Source organism: Saccoglossus kowalevskii, chromosome 16 (genome assembly GCF_978046115.1).
Source record: "Saccoglossus kowalevskii chromosome 16, keSacKowa6.1, whole genome shotgun sequence".
Classification (NCBI taxonomy): domain Eukaryota; kingdom Metazoa; phylum Hemichordata; class Enteropneusta; family Harrimaniidae; genus Saccoglossus; species Saccoglossus kowalevskii.
This window is the reverse complement of record NC_140656.1, coordinates 28319086-28343164: the sequence shown is the minus strand read 5'-3', so window position 1 is coordinate 28343164 and position 24079 is coordinate 28319086. Positions and strand designations below refer to the sequence as shown.

Here is a 24079-nt window from a genome sequence, read left to right as displayed (position 1 = left end):
TGCCTTGGTTGATCAAAACCGGTAAAATTAGTTGATGTGAAGATACCCAACATTTACACCTAACAGTCGAACCAACCATCGAACTGCTTGTCTGATGACAGTTTTTTTTCAATGTGTGAAAGTTTCGACATAAACTGGAAAATTGTTGACATTGTCGAAAACACAAACAGCAAAGACTACACAAACTTTCAGAGAGGAGGTACTTTGTGCATTTTCCAGATGTTATTCACTGTATATGAATGTTAATTCACCAGGTTTGACAACATGAATGTCAAATTGACGCGTTGTACATTCGTTTTAAACCATTGACAATGGTTTAAAACGAATGTACAACGCGTCTCGTACAGAGCTACAGTAGGTTTCAAAATTGTAATTGTGTCCAAGCACGTTTTTGAAAGTTTAATTGAAGTTGCGTCAATGTTCGACGAATGTATTTTTTTTGTAAATTTCTGGGGTATCAATAATTTGTATTTTTTTCTTTGCGTCCCAAAATAGCCTAGAGAATGTTGAAATTTTTAAAGCAGTAATTGGTCGAAACATGATAGTATTTTTGACCCAGTATTCTTAATTTACTTGATTTGTGTGAATTCTGTCCCGGGATGGGGAGGGGGGAGTTGATACATAGCTGGGTAGGGAGGTGCCCTTGAGTGCTTAAAAGTGTGACCATTTGTATACCTGGATAGTGGCAAAATCTAGTCCCATATTTATACCAAAGTACCATTTCTGTCATCACTGTTTATTCCAAATAAAACAGTTACCGTATTTGCTCTATTAGAAGAGCATCTCCAATAGAAGCACATGCAAGCCAACAACGGGGAGGGGATCCTGTCCGTCAATTACAAATGTAAGATCGCCCTCGTTTCTGATATTACTGTAAAACACCAAATCAACAACGTTGAATATCGTTCTAGTGAGTCAATATGGCGTAAGGAATTCTCAGATGTATATTATGTTTACATTTCAGCATTTATTTCTAGTAATTTTCCTGTAAGGCATAGTGAGACAAGTACGGTTCACAAGTACTTAAATAGCGCCCTCGATCAATCCTCCCCAGTGAAACTTGAACTTAAAACTTTCTATGTATAGAGTGACTATGATTTTACTAAAACGTTTAGTATACCGATGTTTCGAAGTTGGCTAGCACTGTAGTCTGTTCCGTATGTAAAGTAATGTTATATAAAACCCCGGTATATCACGTAGACGAGACGGAACCCAAAGGTCAATGTCGTTGAAGGGCGGTGTCCTGTCCATTTATTTGCATCAAACGCGTATCTGAGGGTGAGTTGTGCGGGCACGCAGAAGCCATAACACTGATGTTATACTGGCAAAGTCGGGACTTCTTCTTTGTTTTACAAAAAGAAAGAAATAATTGTTGTTTTAGTCCGTGATCGCGAAAACTAACCTGACCGCTAAAGAAATTTCGCGATCGCGTTAAAAAGACTAAATTGACAATAGATTTTTATGTATAACAAAAACAAAGTCCCGACTTTGCCAGTCTACACTGATGTTGCGTGTACGTTATGAGGGCGCGCAGAAGCCGTTTTGATCAAGTCTGCGTGTATTAAAATACCGATTCTTTTGTACGTTATCATTATGAAGTAAGCCAAGGACAAAAAAATGCAGTTTTGGAAAGTGACATCGTTCGTATTTTTGAATGCATCAAAATAAAACAACACAATAAGTTGTACACTGCTTATTTTGAACTGTCGAGCTAAAATAAATTCCCGCTGACAATGTTTAATCTCAGACTACCCATACTAAACTATTAACACACAAAGTGGTATGATCGCTCGAAACGCAGCGATATGCCCTTCCCGAATACTTGGCTAAAGGTATAATAGAATATGTGTCTAAAGCACTTAATAAATATATGAAACTCTGAAAAGCTAATTTTGTCAAATAAATGTACTCTATATGAGACAATATTAGCATTAGTGCAATGCACTATGTAATTCTTTTCGTCACTAATTTCTGATGCATTACACAATTTGCATATTCGTTCAGTTTGTGGAATGTTTTTGTAGCGCCCTTGTTCTATTGGTAAGCTGTGACTTGATATCCTTAATTTTGTTATTGCTGATCGAATTTTATAGTTTACAATAAATTTAAGATAGTTTTCATATTTGTAATTCTTTTTAACCTGTTTATAGGTTTTCAGTTTATTACTAATATTTTGATTATTGTCTTTATTTAACTGTGTCTTCCATTCTTTAAAACGGGAGGGTCGTCACCTGTGCACACGCGCGGGAATTGAGTCCCAAGCGACGATAACAACCTAGGCTAAAAACGCAAAGGCTCATGGGCAGACACTTGTTTGTAAACAACACGCTATGGCCATCTGACGCATGCGCAGGTGACTACTCCCCCGCTTTAATATAAATAACTTGTAATTTTGTTTTGATTTCCTTTTTTAATTTTTTGGCTTATTATCTTTAGCTTCCCAGAGTATTTTCGACCATTCTCTAATAAACGTTTTTTGCCCCATCTAATGGAGTTCAGCTTCATTTTGTAGTGCAAGTTTTGTTAAGGCAGGGGTTTTATCATTTTGAAATCTAGTCTAATATGAAAAGACATTGCATATAATATTTAACTGTATGGGGTATCTACCCAACTCACCTTGTACAGCTATATTTGTACTTTTTTATTAACCCCCAGAGAATTTTTGCCGAATTTCAAATGCATTTTCTCATAATCTAGGCTGTCGTTGAATAATGACTTTAAGATACCATTTTGACCCAGTTTGCTTTAATGTTATAGGCTCCCCAAACTTCACTGCCATATAAACAAACTGGCATTACCATATTATCATATAAACACCACAGGGAGCCCAGGAACTATAATCAACTGCAATACGCAGTCTCTATGAGCGGGGAGGGGGGGGTATCGGCTGGTATCTAGTGTAAGAAATAGAAATAGACATTTCTTACACTAGATACCAGCCGATACCCCCCCCCCCCGCTCATAGAGACTGCGTACTACCGTTGATTATAGTTCCTGGGCCCCCTGTGGGACGACGCGGTCAGTGGAAGAAGGTGTGAAGCAATGTTCTCACAGCGGGCGCAAAATATTTACATACATCACAGTCCCTCTATAGAGGGACTGTGCATACATGTACACCCATAGAACTAAAACAATCTACCAATCAACGGATTTTACAACTACTATTGCCTATTCGTTCTCAGTTTCATGTTCATGCTAGGTTTCTTCCAACTACAATGTTTATGTACCTACAAAGGCAATGGAATAGTCCAAAGTTGGGGAAAGCCCTTGGTAGCTGTCTACCAGGCACGGCGTTGGATGTATGCAACTTTTTTGTGCCCGCTGTAAAAATCAGCTATGCCAGCAGCTCACTTGTCATTTTCATACTTTACTATTGTTCTGACTGTTTATTTTATCTTTTTATCGAACTCAGCACCACCTCCAAAATAAATATTGCAGTAACACAGTAGCACAGTTGGGGCGTGGCCTGTTCAGAATTTGTCAACAACCAATCATAAGGCTGGTTACGAACCACATCGAGGTTACGACTCGGTTAGCCTTGCTCAACTGGTTCGTAACCAGTCTTGTGGTTGGTTCTTCGTCTCCAACTGTGCCGTGCGTTCGGGCCCACCGTTAGTTCTTCATAAATGGAGTCAATTTGTGTGTGTAGTTTTCTTGATTTATTCTGCAGATATAGGTAAAATATAGGTAAAGCTTTGGCGAAATTTGAAAGAGCAACTAATACTCTTCAACTTGGTATTTTTTATAGATTTTATTTTTCGTTCTGTTCGTCTGCTTTTTCTAGTTTAAATAAATATGAGCTCGCTGGAGCCTTCCTTCCTCGTCTATTTCTCTGTCTCTGTCTTTTAAAATTGATATTAACAATATTAACATAAAAAAACGTGAAGTCAAAATGAACATGAAACCACTACCAGCAAAATACATCTGGGACAGTGAAGCAAAACTAAAATATAGGCAACTTCTTGAAATTGCTAAAGAAAACGAAATTAGCGACATTATAAACAAAATTGATTCAAACAATTGTGATGATGTTGTTACAGAATTTAGTGCTTTGTTGTCATCAGTCGCGGACAAAACTGTCAAAAAAATAACACCCAAAATTAGAAAAAAGAAAAAAAGAGAAACCAAATTATGGTTTGATAGAGAATGCTGGGAAATTCGAAATGAACTTAAATCTGCTAGCAAATTGTTTCAGCAATATCCCCTTGATCCGTTCACCAGGGGAAAATACTTTGTCATAAAAAAAAAATATTTCTTACACTAGATACCAGAAGAACCCCCCTCCCCCACGCATAGGGAGTTCGTACAGTTGATTATAGTTCCTGGGCTCCCTGTGGTCTTTCAATTAGGGGGGGCAAGGATTATTTTCGTTCAACGTAATTGCAATATTTTTTTGTTCGTACAACGTAAATAGAAACAATATATTCCGTAATTCTGTAATCACAGGCTAGACGTACAACGTAATCAATCAAATATTGTTTCGTACACTGTAAAAATGTGTCATTTTTCTCGGTAAGTACAAGAATTTACATCCAAATAAAAAAATCGTAAAAAAAAAATCTAGGGAAATTACATTTCAGAAACTGTAAAACGACTAGATGACACAATTCACTACAAAATTGAATGTCCAAGACGTAAAAGGCCCTCTAACCGAATGAAGAGCATTACGAGGGTAATATGCGCATGCGTCTCTACACACGGCGCAGTAATGGCGGAGCATTTGAGTCGGAGAGCTCTTTGGACCATTCAATGTTCCATTTTTGACTCCCATGTGCGAAGCACAAAATGGGAGTCTTTGCAGTTAGTGTGTCTGTATGTGTGTATGTGTGTATGTGTGTGTGTATGTGTGTATGTGTGTCCGACTGTTCCACTGCTATCTCAAGAACCATACATCGGTTTTTGATGAAACTTGGTGCATAGATGCTCTGGGCCAATGCGCAGATTTGATTAGGTTTTGGTAAAAATCCATGCTCGTTAATTACCTAATTTGCATGATAATTAGCTAATTTTTAGCTGTTCTATGACTGTTCCACTGATATCTAAAGAACCACTCATTGGATTTTGATGAAACTTGGTACATAGATGCTCTGAACATATGCGCAGATTTGGTTAGTTTTTGGTAATAATCCGTGGATACTAATTACCTAATTTGCATAATGATTAGTCAATTTTCGGTTTTTCCACTGATATCTCAAGTACTAATCATCACATTTCAATGAAACTTGGTACATAGATGTCATACGACACTGCACAAACCTGATAGTTTTTATGGTAATATCAGTACATATTAATTACCTAATTTGCATAATTAATTAATTTTCAGCATTTGATATAAGTAGTTAGCATTACATTTCAATGAAACTTGGTACTTACATACTCAAGGACTATACAGAGATTGATTGTTTTCGATAAATATTTGTGCATATTAATCACCTAATTTGCATAATTAGTTAATTTTCAGCTTTTCCATGGGTATCTCAAGTACTAATCATCGCATTTCAATGAAACTTGGTACATAGATCCTTTAGGACTATGCAGAGACCTGATTAGTTTTAGGGTAAATAATTGTGCATGTTAATTACCTAATTTGCATAATTAATTTTCAGCTTTTCTACTGATATCTAAAGTACTAATCATCACATTTCAATGAATCTAGAATTATGCAGACCCAATTAGTTTCCAGTAAATATTTGTGCATATTAATCACCTAATTTGCATAATTAACCAACTTTCACACTGATATCTCAGGTACTATACATCACATATCAATGAATGTACATGGATGCTGTAGGACAATAGACAGACCTGAATAATTGTGGGTTACAATCTGTACATATTAATTACCTAATTTGCATAATTAATCAATTTTAAGCTTTCACACTGATATCTAAAGTACCGTAAAAACTCCAAAATTTCGACTGGTTTACATAATTGGTGTTAGAAATGTGACGTGTTTTTAGAGTCAAAATTAAGGTGCATTTTCGGACGGTCGAATTTTCCAGAATAGAAATCAGCAAATGAAAAAATGGGGATGATAGACAGTGTGCTTCATTAGTTTTTAAAAAATGCAATGTCCGTCAATTGACGTAAACTTCCTCATGTTTCACGGTAAAAGCAAAGGTCGTGGCCGAGTTGTAACTCAAAATCTAAACAAAGTCATCAATCAGTGAGTATTATGACAAGCAAAACAAAACATCAAGACGCGGAGAAGAGGTCAGCACAAAACTAATAGGTCAAAAGACAAAGCTGTCTCGCACTACCTAGGAAAACTTGCGAATGTTCGAAGTACAGGTACCCATTGGACAAAAGATACATGGAAGTTTAGCAAACTATCTCCCCGACCCAGTGCAATGTATCCGGTTAGAATCAAAGCTCACGTGTCCCTTATTTGAGGGACCAAATTCTGCCGTAAATTCGCCCTTGGATTAAAAAATAAAATGGGATTTAAGAAAATAAAATGGGACTTTTAAGGTGTATTTTGGCGTCATTTTTCGGACATTTCAATCAATCCTGCCGGCTAAAATAGAGTAAGTTTTACCGTAGTCATTGACGTCTGTCTATTCAAGAGTACACGTGTATGATTTTTATCGTGACTAGCGTGAGCGGGTAAGCTTCCTTTCGAGAATGAGCTGTTATCACTGTGAACAATGTTAAATTATTCTTCAGATGACCAGTTTAATTTTTAAAAACAACTAATTTTTTTATTTAAAAAAAATCATGCCGTTTTCGCATCAAAATCCAAGCCAAAATATCGTACTACAACATCAATCTCTTCCGCATTGCGTTCAATAACATTAACATATTTAAATAAGCTATGGTAATTTGAACACGTTGGCATCATCCAGCTTTTTGATTGGTTAATTAGCGATTTGACCTATTTGACCTAAGAGAACATGGCGGATATCCTACAGCATCAAACGTTTATACGAGACCGGAATCATTCGCTTACGATGAAACTAAGTTGACTTTTATTTGTATTTCATAACCATTCAACAAATTTATTTTGTGTACATTATTATAATCACTACTGAGTACAGTAATAATCAACAATTCAGAAACGCAGCATGCCGAGATTTTTGTGTTCGTTTTTATTTGAAACTTCGTTTATTTAGAATATATTTTCGTTACCAATAAAATAAAAATCTCTCAGTCAATCAGAAACCCGGATTCATGCCTTCGAGGAAGGTCCCGTTTGAACGCTCACATCGTTTTTTTTTTCGTTTGGGGGAAAACTAAAACTGGTCGCAATTTTCGAATAAGAATGAGTCGGCAATTTTTAGTGGAGTCGAAAATTTGGAGGTAAATAAAACACCGAAACCCGGCAAATAAATAGGCGTTCGAATTTTTAGAGGGGTCGAAATTTTGGAGTTTTCACGGTACTAATTATTCCATTTCAATGAAACGTAGTACAAAGATGCTCTAGGACAATGTACAAACCTAATTAGTTTGGGGTAAAAATCTGTTCATATTAATTCCCTAATAAGCATAATAATTCATATTTTTTTGGTTCTAATCACATTTCAATTAAACTTGGAGACATAGATTTTCTGTTACATTGCGCAGACCTCATTAGTTTTACACTCAAATCTGGTCATATTAATTTTCTGATTTGCATAATTAGTTTTCAGCTAAGTAATTTCGAATTATATTTAATGTGTCTCCAATACTCTCAGCACATGGGAGTTCTTTCTAAGCTTTCTTTGATTTAACATTGTAAACTGTAAAAACGTCTTTTTTTCCCTTGTAAATTGTAAAAAGCCCTTTTTGTTTCCCGTAAAACCGTACCAGCTACCCCCTTGCCTTCCCTCTTCAATAACAATGATTAACACATGATCGCACCAAGAAATGGTTTGAGTTTGTAAAATACAGACTGCAATCAAACTTATTTAGATTTCTATCCTCAGAGTTGAATTGAGTGATTACCTATTCAGGTGACCACCGAACTCGGCCAGATTTCTACTCGGCCGGTGACCGGTCACGGCCAGTGACCGCACTCGGCCAGCATATATGTTAATGGTTTGTCAAAGGGTGTCGATCTCAGTGATGCAACAGCGAGCGCTGTATTGCAGACTGCCAGAGTCATATCACAATAAAATGTAAAGGGTGTTGATTTCAGTGATGCCTATGTGCTTTGTTAATAACAAAAAAAGGGTTGTCGATTTCAGTGACGCAACAGCGAGCGCTGTATTACAGACTGCCAGAGTCATATCACAATAAAATGTAAAGGGTGTTGATTTCAGTGATGCCTATGTGCTTTGTTAATAACAAAAAAAGGGTTGTCGATTTCAGTGACGCAACAGCGAGCGCTGTATTACAGACTGCCAGAGTCATATCACAATAAAATATAAAAAAATGTACGGGCGTCAAAGGGTGTCGATTTCAGTGATGCTTATCAAGCTTTGTTAATAAAAAAGGGTTGTCGATTGTTAAAAAATAAAATATGGCCACAAGGGTTATCGGTTTCAGTGACGCAGTGCTTTATGGTTACAAAAACGTTGGGGGTTGTGTAATTAACACATCGTGCAAGGTGTGATTCTTTTGTTAGACGCTTGTTATTGTTTCCGTGTCACAAGCGGCAGCAACGAGCGCCGTGTTATTTATGTAAAAAATAAATACTGCACGGACGGCAAGGGTTGAATCAAGAATGGTGAGAGGCATGTAGTAATCTTCAGTGGAAATGAAATACAAGAGTTTTGAAACTATGCCATGTTATTGTATATACAAACCGGTAGGCTGTTGGCGATCCACTCCACTCAAACAAGCAACATGTTGCCATGACGATCCAAAACAGATTGGGTATAAATTATATTCGATATGCGTTCATATCTAATGTTAATATATTAAATGCACAGCGAATGTATGACTATCTTACTCACAGCTTATTTTTCGTCTTTTGCAGGGCATTTTCACGATTTAACACCCTATTTTACACAATGCAGCAGATGTTTTTTTTTTATTTACTCGCCACCGCCTTTGTACTAGACACCATATGGTCCTGAGTGATTGACACTGTGCAGTGGGCCTGTGTGGCTTGCAGACAGATAACTAGAATATACATCTAATACAAATCTGTTTCAGTCAGGGCTCGAATGCTCATGTGTGGTTTGTCGCGTGATGAATTGAGAACGTTGAAACGAAGGAAAGAGGAAAAGAGTGTAGCAGTTTATGTAGGCAGACAAAATAGTCTGTATTGGTCTATCAGTGAATAAACAAATAAACTGTTTCTTCTGGTTGTTGAGCAATACATCTCAGGATCCGCATTTTTGTGGTTTGTTAGGATGTGTTTTCATGGGGAATTACTTGAATAAATTAAGAATTGAAGTCGGAATGTAACAATGTAGCAAGATGTCCCACTCTGTCGCCAAGTTATTAAAGGCCCAATTCACTTGCCCCGGGCAAGTGTGAATTGGAGGTGTGGCTATTTTAATGCATGGTATTAAACACTTGCATAGCCTATGACGCATCCTGTTCCAGCGGTCCAACATCACGTGACTTTGATTGACAATAGTAATTATTCAAGATTAGTCGCGCATCCCTTTCCCCGGTTCATGTTTTTTACTTTTATCCGCCAAAATCTCAGCTCGTACACTATTTATTGTCATAAATACTACACACAGTCACTGCTGTGATATTCATAGTCACAATGCATCCACTTTGGCACGACATAATAGACATGTAAGTTCGAGAAAACGCGTTTTTACTGGAGCTTGGCTGGAGCTGTTTACTACAGCGTAACAAGCAAGGAAATAATCCCTATTGTTTTGGAGCGTATTTATAGTATACCTGGGCCTTTAAATGCCCGACTTCCTGTACTTTATACGCTAAATTGCAAACAATGACCTTTCGGTTGGCGGCAGATCATTGTTTAAATAAAAAAATCACGGCTTAAATAAGGTGTTAACAACATGAATAGAAGCGAGTACGTAGTTGAAGATACCGCCTGTACCGCCTGTCGCTTTCGAGGCATAGTTTGCAATAGAAAAGGTTACAACAAATAAATAAAATAAAACAAACTAAAATTGTCACTGGGGTTGGTGTCTTTTTTCAAAATATTTCTTTCCGGGTACCTCGCCACAGGGAGTGTTAGACCACTGTTGTTTAGCAAAGCTATGAATTGTGTCTTTGGTGGCAAAGTTTTGGATTTTGGTTTTTGCCATTTCAAATAGGACATTTCTTTCGGGGGTGTTTCTTTGTGTCTCAATTTTCAAGTTATGGTCACTGAGGTAGAATTTAGTTAGATTTTCGCGCATCTCAATATGTTGCAGGGTAACAAGGTAGGTTTCTAAAGCAAAATTGTTTTTTAATTCACATTATGTTTCTTAATTTATTTTTTAAATATGGCGCAATCGTTATTCGAAATAATAGTTTTCACTGTTTTCATATTTCCATGTATATTATCAATTTGTGTCATGTTTTTTTTTTTTTTCAACTTTGTGGTCACAAAAACATTGGAGTTCGCGTGATCGGTGCGTAAAATACTTCATAGCTACAAGCGTGGGCATACTAACTTGTAATCGACAGACATGGATGAATAAACACCTCGTGCGAGGCGCGATTTGACTGGTGGCATACGACAGGGGAGCTCTTCTTTAACAAGTCGGTAAAAGGTGTGACCACGTGTAGTTATCAACAGTATTTCCATTGTGATTTTTATGCCAAATATGTCCATTCTTTTATTGAAACACACAACTTATTACTGCTGGTTTATATTTTATGGGTTGCGTCGATCTCTCAAGATACGCACAAACATTAAACACAAGCACTCATGATATTGCCAGGTTGCCCCGTGACTTTCAACAACTAAAATAGAATTTCCCCTATGTACAACAACTTGTACCTTATAAGCGCGGCGTAATTGCACTTATTTACCAATAACTCAAATCTTACAAGAACGATGTATTTGCACTTATTTACGAATAACTCGAATCTTACAAGAACGATGTATTTGCTCTTATTCACCAATAACTCGTACCTTACAAGAAAGATATATTTACATTTATTTACCAATAACTCGTATTTTACAAGAACGATGTATTTGCATTTGTTTACCAATAACTCGTATCTTACAAGAACGATGTATTTGCATTTATTTACCAATAACTCGTACCTTACAAGAACAATGTATTTGCATTTATTCACCAATAACTCGTATCTTACAAGAACGGTGTATTTGCATTTATTTACCAATTGCAGTGTTCAAATTGGTCTGTACTTTTCCCAAATAAAACTATTTTTTTGAAAGTAACAAGTCGTGTAAAGGTGTTTTCATTCCTAGCAGAATTTGGCAAAGAATTATGCTTATGGCTATCAGCCGCTAGAGGGCGCAGCCATGGCTGTGAACGTTCCAATAAAACCGGGACGCTTTGCCAAAATGTTTTTGTTATTCCTTGGAGGTATCTTATTAAATCCATGGTTTTTTTCCAGTGATTAACCGTTATGTTCTTATTATTTTTATTTTCATTCATATATACTGCTCCCCCAGCTACAGACAATATATATGTGTGAGTGTAATCACACTGGGTGAGAAAAATGGTATAGATGATGTAATAATCTGGTAGTAACCGCGTTGTGTTTTTAAATATATAAGCAATGTATACATAGCTTGGTTCCGCGCATGAAGCATTGTAGCCTTTTCCTGTTTGCCAAGCACAGTGACAAGTTAAAAATAAATAACTTTTGGTGAGTAAATCTTGCATAAATCTTGTTTAATAAACAACTACCCACTACAAAGCCACCCGTGAATAGATCTAAAACACTGCTGCATTAGTTCATTTAAACACACCATGGGTTAGGGCCGATTGTGAATCACACTTGTAGCCTTGTCAAATGGTTTATTATCACGGTGACATGAGTCAAGACGCATGTGAATCGTACTCAAGCATAGTCCATTATTATATATACTAGTAGTTTATTTTACCGTAACATAGAGTTTATCTATAACAGAAGTGATTTATTAAATGCAACTCGTAAATCTTCACAATATTTTGTAATGGATCTGAAAAATAAAATGCATTAAGGATCACACAATAAAATGTTGCGCCATACAAAACTGCTACAAATTGAAACATTAGTTTTAGTGTTTTTACATTGCAGAGCTTTTTCTTTGAAAACTTGCGTCACTGAAATCGACAACAGTCGGGGAAACAGAAGCGTTTCTTTTTTTGTGTGTTGTGTTGTTACACAGCGTAGCCAGACGGTCGCCGATGTGATGTCTGTGATTCCGATGTAATGTCTGTGTTTTTTCTTTGAAAAGAAAATTTGCGTCACTGAAATCGACAATGTTCAGCCAATGTTGAAATCAACAACTTGAACGTGTCGGAGAACCAGTAGCGTTTGTGTGTGTATGTATGTAAACTTGCGTTGTTGAAATCGACAATAAAACAGTCACGGGAGTTAGTCAAAAACAGTCAGTGAAACGGATGCGTCACTGGGTGTGTTGTGTAGCATATAACATCTGGAAATAAAATGCCGCCACGGCAACAGACGTGAAAGAAGGTGACAATTGTTGACCAATGACCAGTTTACACCTCGACATTCACAACTGGCCGAGTTGTGCATTTTTTTCTTGGCCGAGTTGAAATCTGGCCGAGTTCGGTTGTATTCATCATTCTCCATCTCACGGTCACACTAAGTGTGTACGTTCAAACACGATGTTCAAACGATATTAAAGTATACTGAACGACAGATTGAATTGACCCTGACAACTTTGAACTTGGACCTAGCTTCTCCCTTAATTCGTTCTATCGACATCTCCAAATAGTCCCTACTGAAAACCAGTTTTACTGCTAGGTTAATGGATTTTATTTATAGTATTATTAAAAACAAAAGAATCGGTATTGCACGCAGACTTGTCTTGCGTGGCTTCTGCGTGCCCGCACAACTCACCCTCAGATACGCTTTTGAGGTACCCGTACATACACTGTACCTCTCCTGTCCCCTAAATGGATTCATAGCGACTTACGCAACGCGCGTAAAATACATAGTTTTACTCGTAAATGCATGAAAATCGAACACTTGCGACGCGCCAACAAACGCTCTTTAACGACCTTTGACACCAGGTCACGTCTGTAATGACTGGTGACAGAACAGCCAGGAACGTTGAAGAGCTATGAGGTAAGTATAACTAGCGTCGCTGTGCCGATTGTTATATCTGAATAGCTGACTGAATCTCAAGTGTAACGTGCGTAGGTAAGATTTAGTGTTTACTACTGCCTTCGTTGAAAGTGGGCGTGTTTCAGATGATAGTTTCGGGGTTAGTTTCACCAGCTGTCCTTGGCTTCATTTATCTCACTCCATGTAGGCCACACACCACATTTGTATAATTCGTCAACTGACTCGATTTCAAAATTACACGTATGCATCAAATGGCATTTTGTCAATACATGGGATTGAATTATGGAGTCGATATTACTTTATTTCTGTCTTCATAAAAACATGTGTAGTGAGATTAAGGAAATGATACCTGCCAATTATACAAGATTTATATTCTGTTTAGATAATAATAATAATAATAATAATTTATTGACACAACACCGATATAGTACAATACTGCAGTATGGCCACTAAATACAACTATGCATTAGGATGGCTCTTTACAATTTAACGAAAGTTTTTAGAATTTTTTGATATTTTGCAAATAGTTTGCTTATTGCTATACAAGTTCATATTTTTTTGAGGTAAACATGGTTCTACTGTGTCATGTTTTTCAGAGTTGATACATGTAACTATATGGGGGGGGGTAGAACATGACTCTGAAATATAAATTGGAGTATGGATCTATTTGTAAAGATATGACAATGGAAATAATTTTCCATATTTTAATCATTAGAACATGTTCTCACACAAAATGTCTGCGGATCCATGTCAAACCTACCATGTTCTGGAGACTGTATTGAGCAACCTAAATGTGTAAACTATAAATTATCCAGAATCCTCTACGATTTGTTATCATTGTGTGTTTCAGTGTGGTTGGACATTGATTTGGCCGACCCTATTAATTTTTTTAGGGATTCTGCTGTTTTTGTTTTTTTAAAAGTTTGTTTTGACATGTGTGAGCTCAATGTCAAATTTATCTCAAAATCTTTCTTCAGTTAATTATATAGTCTTGTTATACGGTTTTATTTATTATTAACTATTCAGCAATTTGGAGAAAAGAAGTTTTGAAAAAAATGTATGTACTGATATTCAGAATGCACATAGGCATATCCATGGTTGGTTGTGTACTGGTAACATTTACCAAACTTTTACCAACAAATGTATGCCAGTACAAACCACATAATGTGAATGTGAGTAATCACAGTTGCTATTGTGAGTAATGACCTTAAAATACCATTGTCACAGAGGGAATAACATATTTTTCAAAATATCAAATTTAAGCAACCTTATTGCAAATATAGATATGTGCACAATTTATGATAACAAATCCCCAAACAAATAACATTTACAACATTACCCCTATTTCATGAACTCAATATTGAAGTTATACTTAAATATGAAATAGTATATTGTATAAAATTAAATAAAATTATGCATGTTTATAATAAGCTTTTTTTCTTCATGTTTCTTTCATTTCTTTCATTTCATTAGTATTTATGTTTGCCAGTTTATTTATTCTGAATTTTGTAGAATGATTAACAGTTAACTGTCTTGACAGTTGTATCCATATTTTAAAAAGTAAGTTTCTGAATTTCCGGATTCATTAGTTGCATAGCCCCCACCCAAAACACAGCACAAACATACTAGTAAATAGGTTGCTTGGATGCATTTACGTTACTTCCATTCTCAATTTTAAGTTCATTATCGTTATAACTGTTCTAGAGTGGTGTATTTTGCTTTTTAATTATACTAAGTCACTCTAATTGTACTGGTAATTTAATTGTAGAATGAATGAATAAATAAATAAATAAATAGAAATAGTGGTCTAATTTTCTTGTCACATATAACGATAATAAATTTTGTTAATACCAGTATAATAAATGTGTATATCTATATTTATCATCCAATTTGGCTTTGTTGGCTATTTATATCAAGCAGTGTGAGTTTAAAATGTCATTTGTGGGGGTTGGGTAGGGGTGGGGGTGGGGGGTAATGAGGTGACAGAAGTGCCAGGAACACGTTGAAGAGCTATGAGGTAAGTAACTAGAGTCGCTGTGCGGATTGTTACATATGAATAGCTGACTGAATCTCAAGTGTAACGTGCGTAGGTAAGATTTAGTGTTTACTACTGCTTTTGTTGAGTGTGGGCGTGTTTCACATACTAGATTCCTGACTAGATGTCCACCTCGGCTTCATTTAGCTTCACTTAAGCAATCATTACAAGCCAGAATCTGGCCGGTAATGTGAGGCCGCTTACACTGATGGCAAGTCTGTTGGGATTTCGCGGTCACATGACTTTCGCGTTCATCCCTTTGTTTACGCAATTTATATTTATTTTTCAAGAATCGGAATCGCACGACTGCAAGAAAGTCTACTTCAGACACAGATCGAGGCACTATCATTGGATGATGGAAATAGAATCTAGACACTGAGTGTAAACATTCACACAGTGTGATACATTCTTTGTTGCCATTTTTGGGCTGTCATCTGTCATTAACTTATATCACTACAGCAAGGAATAATGGCAGTACGGTGACTCATCAACCTCTACTGCAAGTCGGTCAATACGGCCACTGTACTGCCTTTGTGCATACTTTGCGATATTCTCATAATAATCTGATATTCTTTCTGTTTGAATAAACGTAGAATCAGTTAATGAAAAAGGTGATAATGGAATCCCTTTTGAAGAAACAGTTGGGATGCACTCGTGTGAAGTCCTTTGGTTACGGAGGTGGGGGGTGTATAAGTAGCGGACAGAGTTATGAGACGGACAACTATGGGAAAGTCTTCGTTAAGATAAATTCAGAGAGTGGGGTATGTATCAATTATTCAATAAATACTGATACTATAAGGTTATTACGAGAATACCTCAAAGTATGCACGAAGACAGTACAGCTCAGTATCGACCGACGCGCAGCAAAGGTCAGATGCGCATCACACTGTCTGAGGGCATACTTTGAGGTATTCTTGTAATAACCTTCTATTATTATACATCTTTTCCTTCCAAGGATACATCATGGGAATGCCAAAATCCAAAAAGTTGTGTTGAGTCCCGTCAAACCCTGATGGCAGCCATATTTGTTTTTATTAGTAGAGAACGCTTATGCGCGTCATCATTCCATATTTGGAATTCACGTTTCCTTATATGGTACGATGAAAATACCCTGTAAAATACTGCAAAATTACGGCACACTAACTTATTGCGTTACGGTGACAGATTGGTAATAATAATAATAATAATAATAGTAATAATATAGGTTATTTACTTTATTGACAAATATAACTGGGGTTATTTAGTTAAGTGTCTCACAAAGTTTTATTATTTCAGACTTCATTAAATTAAATTTGAAAGTCATCTAATAGTTGTCTAATAATCATTTAATTGTTTTCTTTTAATACTAAATTGCCTCCACATATAGATAGTCAACAGTGGTAACCATCTTGAAGTACAAACCCCAACTGTGTATACACTTAATAATGTATGAAGTTATTTGCATGCATGTTTCTATTTTGTGTTCAAAAGAATCTGAGTAATTCAAGTAGTACTCTGAAAATCTATTTATTTATCTATTTTTACTACAATTTTTTTTCTTCCAAGGCAAGATTAATGTTTGACGGTGAACTAGCTGGACTGAATGCTATCATTGCTACGGGTACTGTCAGAGTTCCTAAACCTTATAAAGTGGTTGATCATGGTTCTGGTGCAGTATTGATAATGGAGCATACAGACATGCAGGGACTTGGAAGTCATGCCGCTAAATTAGGAGAATTATTAGCCAAGTAAGAAAGGGCTTTGTTATAACAAAAATATTAATATATTAATAATTATCCAAAATTCTAGTAATTTATTTTTTATTCTTGATCCTATTATTTTGAATGAGACAATGAAAATATGCAAACCACAGTGTCCCTAGAGGGTCAATTTTTTAACCGAATATTGATAAATTAAAAAAAAAAATTATAATCTTTTTTATGTTACCTCTTATATATTAGGAACCAATTTCAATGAAATTTTGTTCACTGATTCTTTGGAATTATAGACAGACATGATTAGTTTTTGGCTGAAATCTTTGCATGATAATTAACTTATTTACATAAATTAGCCAAATTTTGTTGTCCCACATCTTAAGTACTATCATAGATTTCAATGAAACTTCATACATAAATGCTCTTGGGTAATACACAGATGCATTTAGATTTTATATATATAATCCCCCTGTATTTCCATCAGAGTTTTGTATCAATTTGAGCGGCAGACGAGGATTGATGCTACTCTGACGGTAATCATGAGTGTCTGCTGACATCAGCCTAAAAGAAAATATCGTGGGATTATATTTACCACCTGCAGATGTACATATTCTGAAAAATTGAAATAGTGGAGTGTTGAATGTAGTACTACATGTATATTGCTAAAATAACACCAAATACAATTTCTCTTTAATTTTAACCAATTGTTTGGAGGGAGTGAATAATAATTCCTAAAATACCAACTTGATCGAGCTTGCCGAAATGAATCATTAGTCCTTAGTTATAGCGCCTTAGTTATACCCCCAGAAATCTTTGCTCAAATTTCAGGCAGCAAGTACCATGGGAAAAAGTTTGACGTCAAACTATGTAATATGCATTTTGATCTGTCCTGACCACATCACACTGAGGAGATACACAAATTATGCATTTGATAAAAAGTTCAATTCCATGCTTGTTAATAAATTAGACAATTTTCAATTATTTCAACTCTTTACAGAATTTAAATTAATAGGTTCTCTGGAATAAATCAGACAGCAAACCAGAAATGTATACAATAAAACAATAATTTATTTTGTCCTAATAAAAGTTTTGTTATCATTATATACTTCAATTCTGTGGATCAAGTTGCAGAGCTATATTAGTTACCAGGCTTTTTGTTTAAAATTAATTTTAAATATTCTCTGTTACCTTCATATACTGCCAATTCTCAACACACAAATGTAAAAAAATTTGTTTTGTTTTTTTAATATTATTCATTATTTGGAGATTCAAATCAACTTACTATTTTTTTATATTTTTCATGGATTATAATAAAATAGGTCATTAGTTGAAAAGATTACATGAATTAAAGGCATTTAAAATTATTTCCCAGAATGCATCTGTATAATGAGGAGATGGGAAAAAAGAATGCTGAAGATGCCAGTATTGTCGGCAGTGGTGATGACGGCGCTTATGTCAGTCAATTCGGCTTTCATACAACAACATGTTGCGGTTATATACCTCAAGTTAACGACTGGCAAGATGATTGGGTGGTAAGTATTATAGAAAGTGTTTTATACCAGAGAGGGCGGTATACATTGAAGTTTATTTTGGTCTCATTAATTCTAATGTTGCTAATCTCATAGCAACATGCTTAATAAATAAGTAAAAACACAATTTCTGGTTTTGTTTTTTTCAAAGACATTTTATGCCAAGAAGCTGGAACAGCAATTAAACCTGCTTAACAAAAAGTCTGGAGACCGGGAAGCTAATGAACTTTGGTCTAATCTTCAGTTAAAATTACCAGAAATGTTCCAAGGACTTGATATCAAACCAGCGTTATTACATGGTGATCTGTGGAGTGGGAATGCATCTGGAAATAAAAATGGTCCACGTGAGTTGTATCTAGCAAACCATTATTCCACTCAATGAACCCCACTTATACCACAACCACACTCAGTAACGATGATATAAACCTTAGCCAGTACCACCACCATCCTCATTATCTCCTAAATAAACTCCGACCAGTACCACCACTGCCCTCAGTAACCCCATAATGAACCTCGCTACCTGCCTCAGTAACCCTGTAATAAACCTCACTACCACCCTCAAAAACCCCTATTAAAATTTAACCCCACCACCACCCTCAGTAACCACTAAATAAACCCTATTGCTACTACGACAACCTTCGGTAACCCCTAAATGAACTCACGACCACCCCAACCTCCAGTAACCACTAAATAAACCATATTGCTACTACGACAACCTTCGGTAACCCCTAAATGAACCCACGACCACCCCAACCTCCAGTAACCACTAAATAAACCCTATTGCTACTACGACAACCTTTGGTAACCCCTAAATGAACCCACGACCACCCCAACCTTCAGTAACCACTAAATAAACCCTATTGCTACTACGACAACCTTCGGTAACCCCTAAATGAACCCACGACCACCCCAACCTCCAGTAACCACTAAATAAACCCTATTGCTACTACGACAACCTTCGGTAACCCCTAAATGAACCCACGACCACCCCAACCTCCAGTAACCACTAAATAAACCCTATTGCTACTACGACAACCTTCGGTAACCCCTAAATGAACCCACTACCACCCCAACCTCCAGTAACCACTAAATAAACCCTATTGCTACTACGACAACCTTCGGTAACCCCTAAATGAACCCACGACCACCCCAACCTCCAGTAACCACTAAATGAGCCTGCTACCACTAAAACCTAACATCAAAAACCTGTATATTATGAAAAATAGCTTGCTTGTTCAGACGGCAAGAATTCATTTGGTTTCAAGTGCAATATTATGTTAAAGGGTTTTGCATGGTCATTCTGCAGTGGGTATTTAAATTTTATGTAAATAATCTATTTTACATATGTTGTGTACATTACTTTTTCAGTCCCATATCAACAGGATGGAACACGACGACCATCACCTTTTATACTTTTGGATTGATATCAATAGTGGTACATTTAATTGTTGGTGTCTGCCTCAATTATCATCAAAGCACTGTGTAGCGCAAAATACACTAATTTGCTTCCTCTATATACTCCAATGTCAAATCAAAATGTTTCAATTGTGAACTTGCTTAATGAAAATTACCTTCAGTTCACCAACCATGACACACCCCAGCCCACCCGCCATTCCTTCTCAAAAATAATATAATTATTGTCATTATATATTTTACGAACTTTGTACTGACTCTAATTGTAATACATTGCAGTTATATTTGACCCCGCCACCTTCTATGGACATCACGAGTATGACCTCGGAATAGCAGGAATGTTTGGTGGATTTGGAAGTTCATTCTATTCTGCCTACCATTCCCTCATTCCTAAACAACCAGGGTTTAACAAAAGGAGTCAGCTTTATCAACTATTTCACTATTTGAACCATTGGTAAGATATTTTTTTCAACAGCGCTCTCCAGAGGGCATTTACTCTGTGCTTTTGTTTACTGTGGTTCTGTTGTGATTATGAGAATTGTTACCATATCTTGAATGGTATATCCTTTGTGCTGTGCCCTTGAATTCATCTTTTCTTGAATAAATTATGAAAACTTGAATGGCTAAGTGTTAAATTTTGATGTTCATTATTGTAAAGAAGCTGTTTTTCGAAATGTAATCGTCATTATAAATTACCATTATTATTCTTTTTTTTAGGAATCACTTTGGATCTGGCTATAGAGGGCAGTCTATAAGCATCATGAAAGCCTTGGTGAAATGACATTACCCAGCATGCAGCCAGAATATATTTCAGATTGCAAAAGAACATTGACCACTGCAATGTCATAATAAGTGGTTAATAATAAGTTTGCTTTTTAACTATTACAGTTTTAATGTGTTATTCTGATATCCGACATCATCTGTTATACAGTTGAGTTAACCAAAACTTAGTTGTCATAGTTACTACTAATTGGGTATGTTGTCAGTAAGCCAGTTACCTGGAAAAATCTAAACGTTGCATTCCTACTTTGCAAATTTGTGAAGTACCATTCCGTGATCAATACACCATTAAATATTGCGATTGTGCAGAATTTACGTTTTGTTGGCTGCCATCAACATAAAAATCACTTCTAGGGGAATTATTCTAAAGTGTGCATTTTTTAGTCATTTTTTTCCCCCAAAAAAATTGTCATTTTGGAAAAAAAAAGATGAAAAGTTTATGATTATATGGTCTTTTAAAAAAAGAAATTGTCATAAATTTGTTGCCCTAAGTTTTCTTTCCCAAATTAAGCTTTGATTGCCTTCAAAGGTCAGTTAAAATATAGATATGTTTGTCTAAAAGATTAGACTCTCCATTACTCTTAGAATAAAATAAGCGAGAAGGGGAAGTGAGGGAAGGATATCTACTTCTTAATATATTGTTTAGGTAAAACAGTGTTTGAATACATTTTAAGTTCTTAGCTTGTTCCTGGAGTGATGTGCAAAGTGGTAATGCAATTTAATAATCTGATCTTTAATTAAATCATTCTGTCCATTACTTAACATGTATCTGCGAAAATCTATATATTTTCTGAAAGCTTAGATATAGAACACTAAAGTTTTATAAACTTTATTTGCAAGAGGTTATGTGATGGAGAATCCTGTATAAAATACTGTAGTGAACAATAAATTATTTTACTGTTTGTGCTTCTGCATGATATGTACTTGTGCTTGTGCTCTATCTCTGATAATTGTTATTATGTAGAAATAGCTGAGAAATTGTCTGCATTTGTTTTTGTGATGTACCGGGTACTGCCGATTCTGAGTAAAAACAAATTTAAGCATATCATATATGTTACTTTTACTCAATCGCTATCAACAAATGTCCATTTCAGATCAGCATAGAACAACAAAAATATCTGCTGTTGGGTATTTCACAGAAATAAATGTGCTGGTGAGCATTTCACTGAATTAAACCTGTTGGTTGGAAATTTCACATAAATAAACCTGTTGGATGGAAATTTCACATAAATAAACCTGTTGGTTGGGAATTTCACAGAATTAAACCTGTTGGTTGGGAATTTCACAGAATTAAACCTGTTGGTTGGGAATTTCACAGAATTAAACCTGTTGGTTGGGAATTTCACAGAATTAAACCTGTTGGTTGGGAATTTCACAGAATTAAATCTGTTGGATGGGAATTTCACAGAATTATACCTGTTGGTTGGGAATTTCACAGAATTAAACCTGTTGGGTGGAAATTTCACAGAATTAAACCTGTTGGTTGGGAATTTCACAGAATTAAACCTGTTGGTTGGGAATTTCACAGAATTAAACCTGTTGGTTGGGAATTTCATAGAATTAAACCTGTTGGGTGGAAATTTCACAGAATTAAACCTGTTGGTTGGGAATTTCACAGAATTAAACCTGTTGGTTGGGAATTTCACAGAATTAAACCTGTTGGTTGGGAATTTCACAGAATTAAACCTGTTGGTTGGGATTTTTTACAGAATTAAACCTGTTGGGTGGAAATTTCACAGAATTAAACCTGTTGGTTGGGAATTTCACAGAATTAAACCTGTTGGTTGGGAATTTCACAGAATTAAACCTGTTGGTTGGGAATTTCACAGAATTAAACCTGTTGGTTGGGAATTACACAGAATTAAACCTGTTGGTTGGGAATTTCACAGAATTAAACCTGTTGGTTGGGAATTTCACAGAATTAAACCTGTTGGTTGGGAATTTCACAGAATTAAACCTGTCGGTTGGGAATTTCACAGAATTAAACCTGTTGGTTGGGAATTACACAGAATTAAACCTGTTGGTTGGGAATTACACAGAATTAAACCTGTTGGTTGGGAATTTCACAGAATTAAACCTGTTGGTTGGGAATTTCACAGAATTAAACCTGTTGGTTGGGAATTTCACAGAATTAAACCTGTTGGTTGGGAATTTCACAGAATTAAACCTGTTGGTTGGGAATTTCACAGAATTTATAAACCTGTTGGTTGGGAATTTCACAGAATTAAACCTGTTGGGAATTTCACAGAATTAAACCTGTTGGTTAGGAATTTCACAGAATTATACCTGTTGGTTGGGAATTTTTACAGAATTAAACCTGTTGGGTGGAAATTTCACATAAATAAACCTGTTGGTTGGGAATTTCACAGAATTAAACCTGTTGGTTGGGAATTTCACAGAATTAAACCTGTTGGTTGGGAATTTCACAGAATTAAACCTGTTGGATGGGAATTTCACAAAATTAAACCTGTTGGATGGGAATTTCACAAAATTAAACCTGTTGGATGGGAATTTCACTGAATTAAACCTGTTGGTTGGGAATTTCACAGAATTAAATCTGTTGGATGGGAATTTCACAGAATTATACCTGTTGGTTGGGAATTTCACAGAATTAAACCTGTTGGGTGGAAATTTCACAGAATTAAACCTGTTGGTTGGGAATTTCACAGAATTAAACCTGTTGGTTGGGAATTTCACAGAATTAAACCTGTTGGTTGGGAATTTCATAGAATTAAACCTGTTGGGTGGAAATTTCACAGAATTAAACCTGTTGGTTGGGAATTTCACAGAATTAAACCTGTTGGTTGGGAATTTCACAGAATTAAACCTGTTGGTTGGGAATTTCACAGAATTAAACCTGTTGGTTGGGATTTTTTACAGAATTAAACCTGTTGGGTGGAAATTTCACAGAATTAAACCTGTTGGTTGGGAATTTCACAGAATTAAACCTGTTGGTTGGGAATTTCACAGAATTAAACCTGTTGGTTGGGAATTTCACAGAATTAAACCTGTTGGTTGGGAATTACACAGAATTAAACCTGTTGGTTGGGAATTTCACAGAATTAAACCTGTTGGTTGGGAATTTCACAGAATTAAACCTGTTGGTTGGGAATTTCACAGAATTAAACCTGTCGGTTGGGAATTTCACAGAATTAAACCTGTTGGTTGGGAATTACACAGAATTAAACCTGTTGGTTGGGAATTACACAGAATTAAACCTGTTGGTTGGGAATTTCACAGAATTAAACCTGTTGGTTGGGAATTTCACAGAATTAAACCTGTTGGTTGGGAATTTCACAGAATTAAACCTGTTGGTTGGGAATTTCACAGAATTGGATGGGAATTTCACAGAATTAAACCTGTTGGTTGGGAATTTCACAGAATTAAACCTGTTGGTTGGGAATTTCACAGAATTAAACCTGTTGGTTGGGAATTTCACAGAATTAAACCTGTTGGTTGGGAATTTCACAGAATTAAACCTGTTGGATGGGAATTTCACAGAATTATACCTGTTG

The 24079-nt window shown here is 35.9% G+C and overlaps 1 protein-coding gene across 2 annotated transcripts; it reads left to right on the top strand.

Moving 5' to 3' along the window:
* The first annotated feature begins 13044 nt into the window (after positions 1-13044).
* LOC100375988 (ketosamine-3-kinase-like) lies at positions 13045-21483 on the top strand. Of its 2 annotated transcripts, none has more exons than XM_085491311.1 (7): positions 13045-13113; positions 15742-15909; positions 16694-16875; positions 18215-18374; positions 18523-18715; positions 20064-20238; positions 20502-21483. In XM_085491311.1, the coding sequence occupies exons 2-7, from the start codon at positions 15751-15753 to the stop codon at positions 20563-20565; spliced, it is 933 nt and encodes a 310-aa protein (XP_085347437.1). In that variant the 5' UTR covers positions 13045-13113; positions 15742-15750; the 3' UTR covers positions 20566-21483. The 2 variants fall into 2 exon arrangements, with proteins under 2 accessions (XP_085347437.1, XP_077869709.1); XM_078013583.2 differs by lacking the exon at positions 13045-13113 and adding an exon at positions 15095-15130.
* Positions 21484-24079: the final 2596 nt, after the last annotated feature.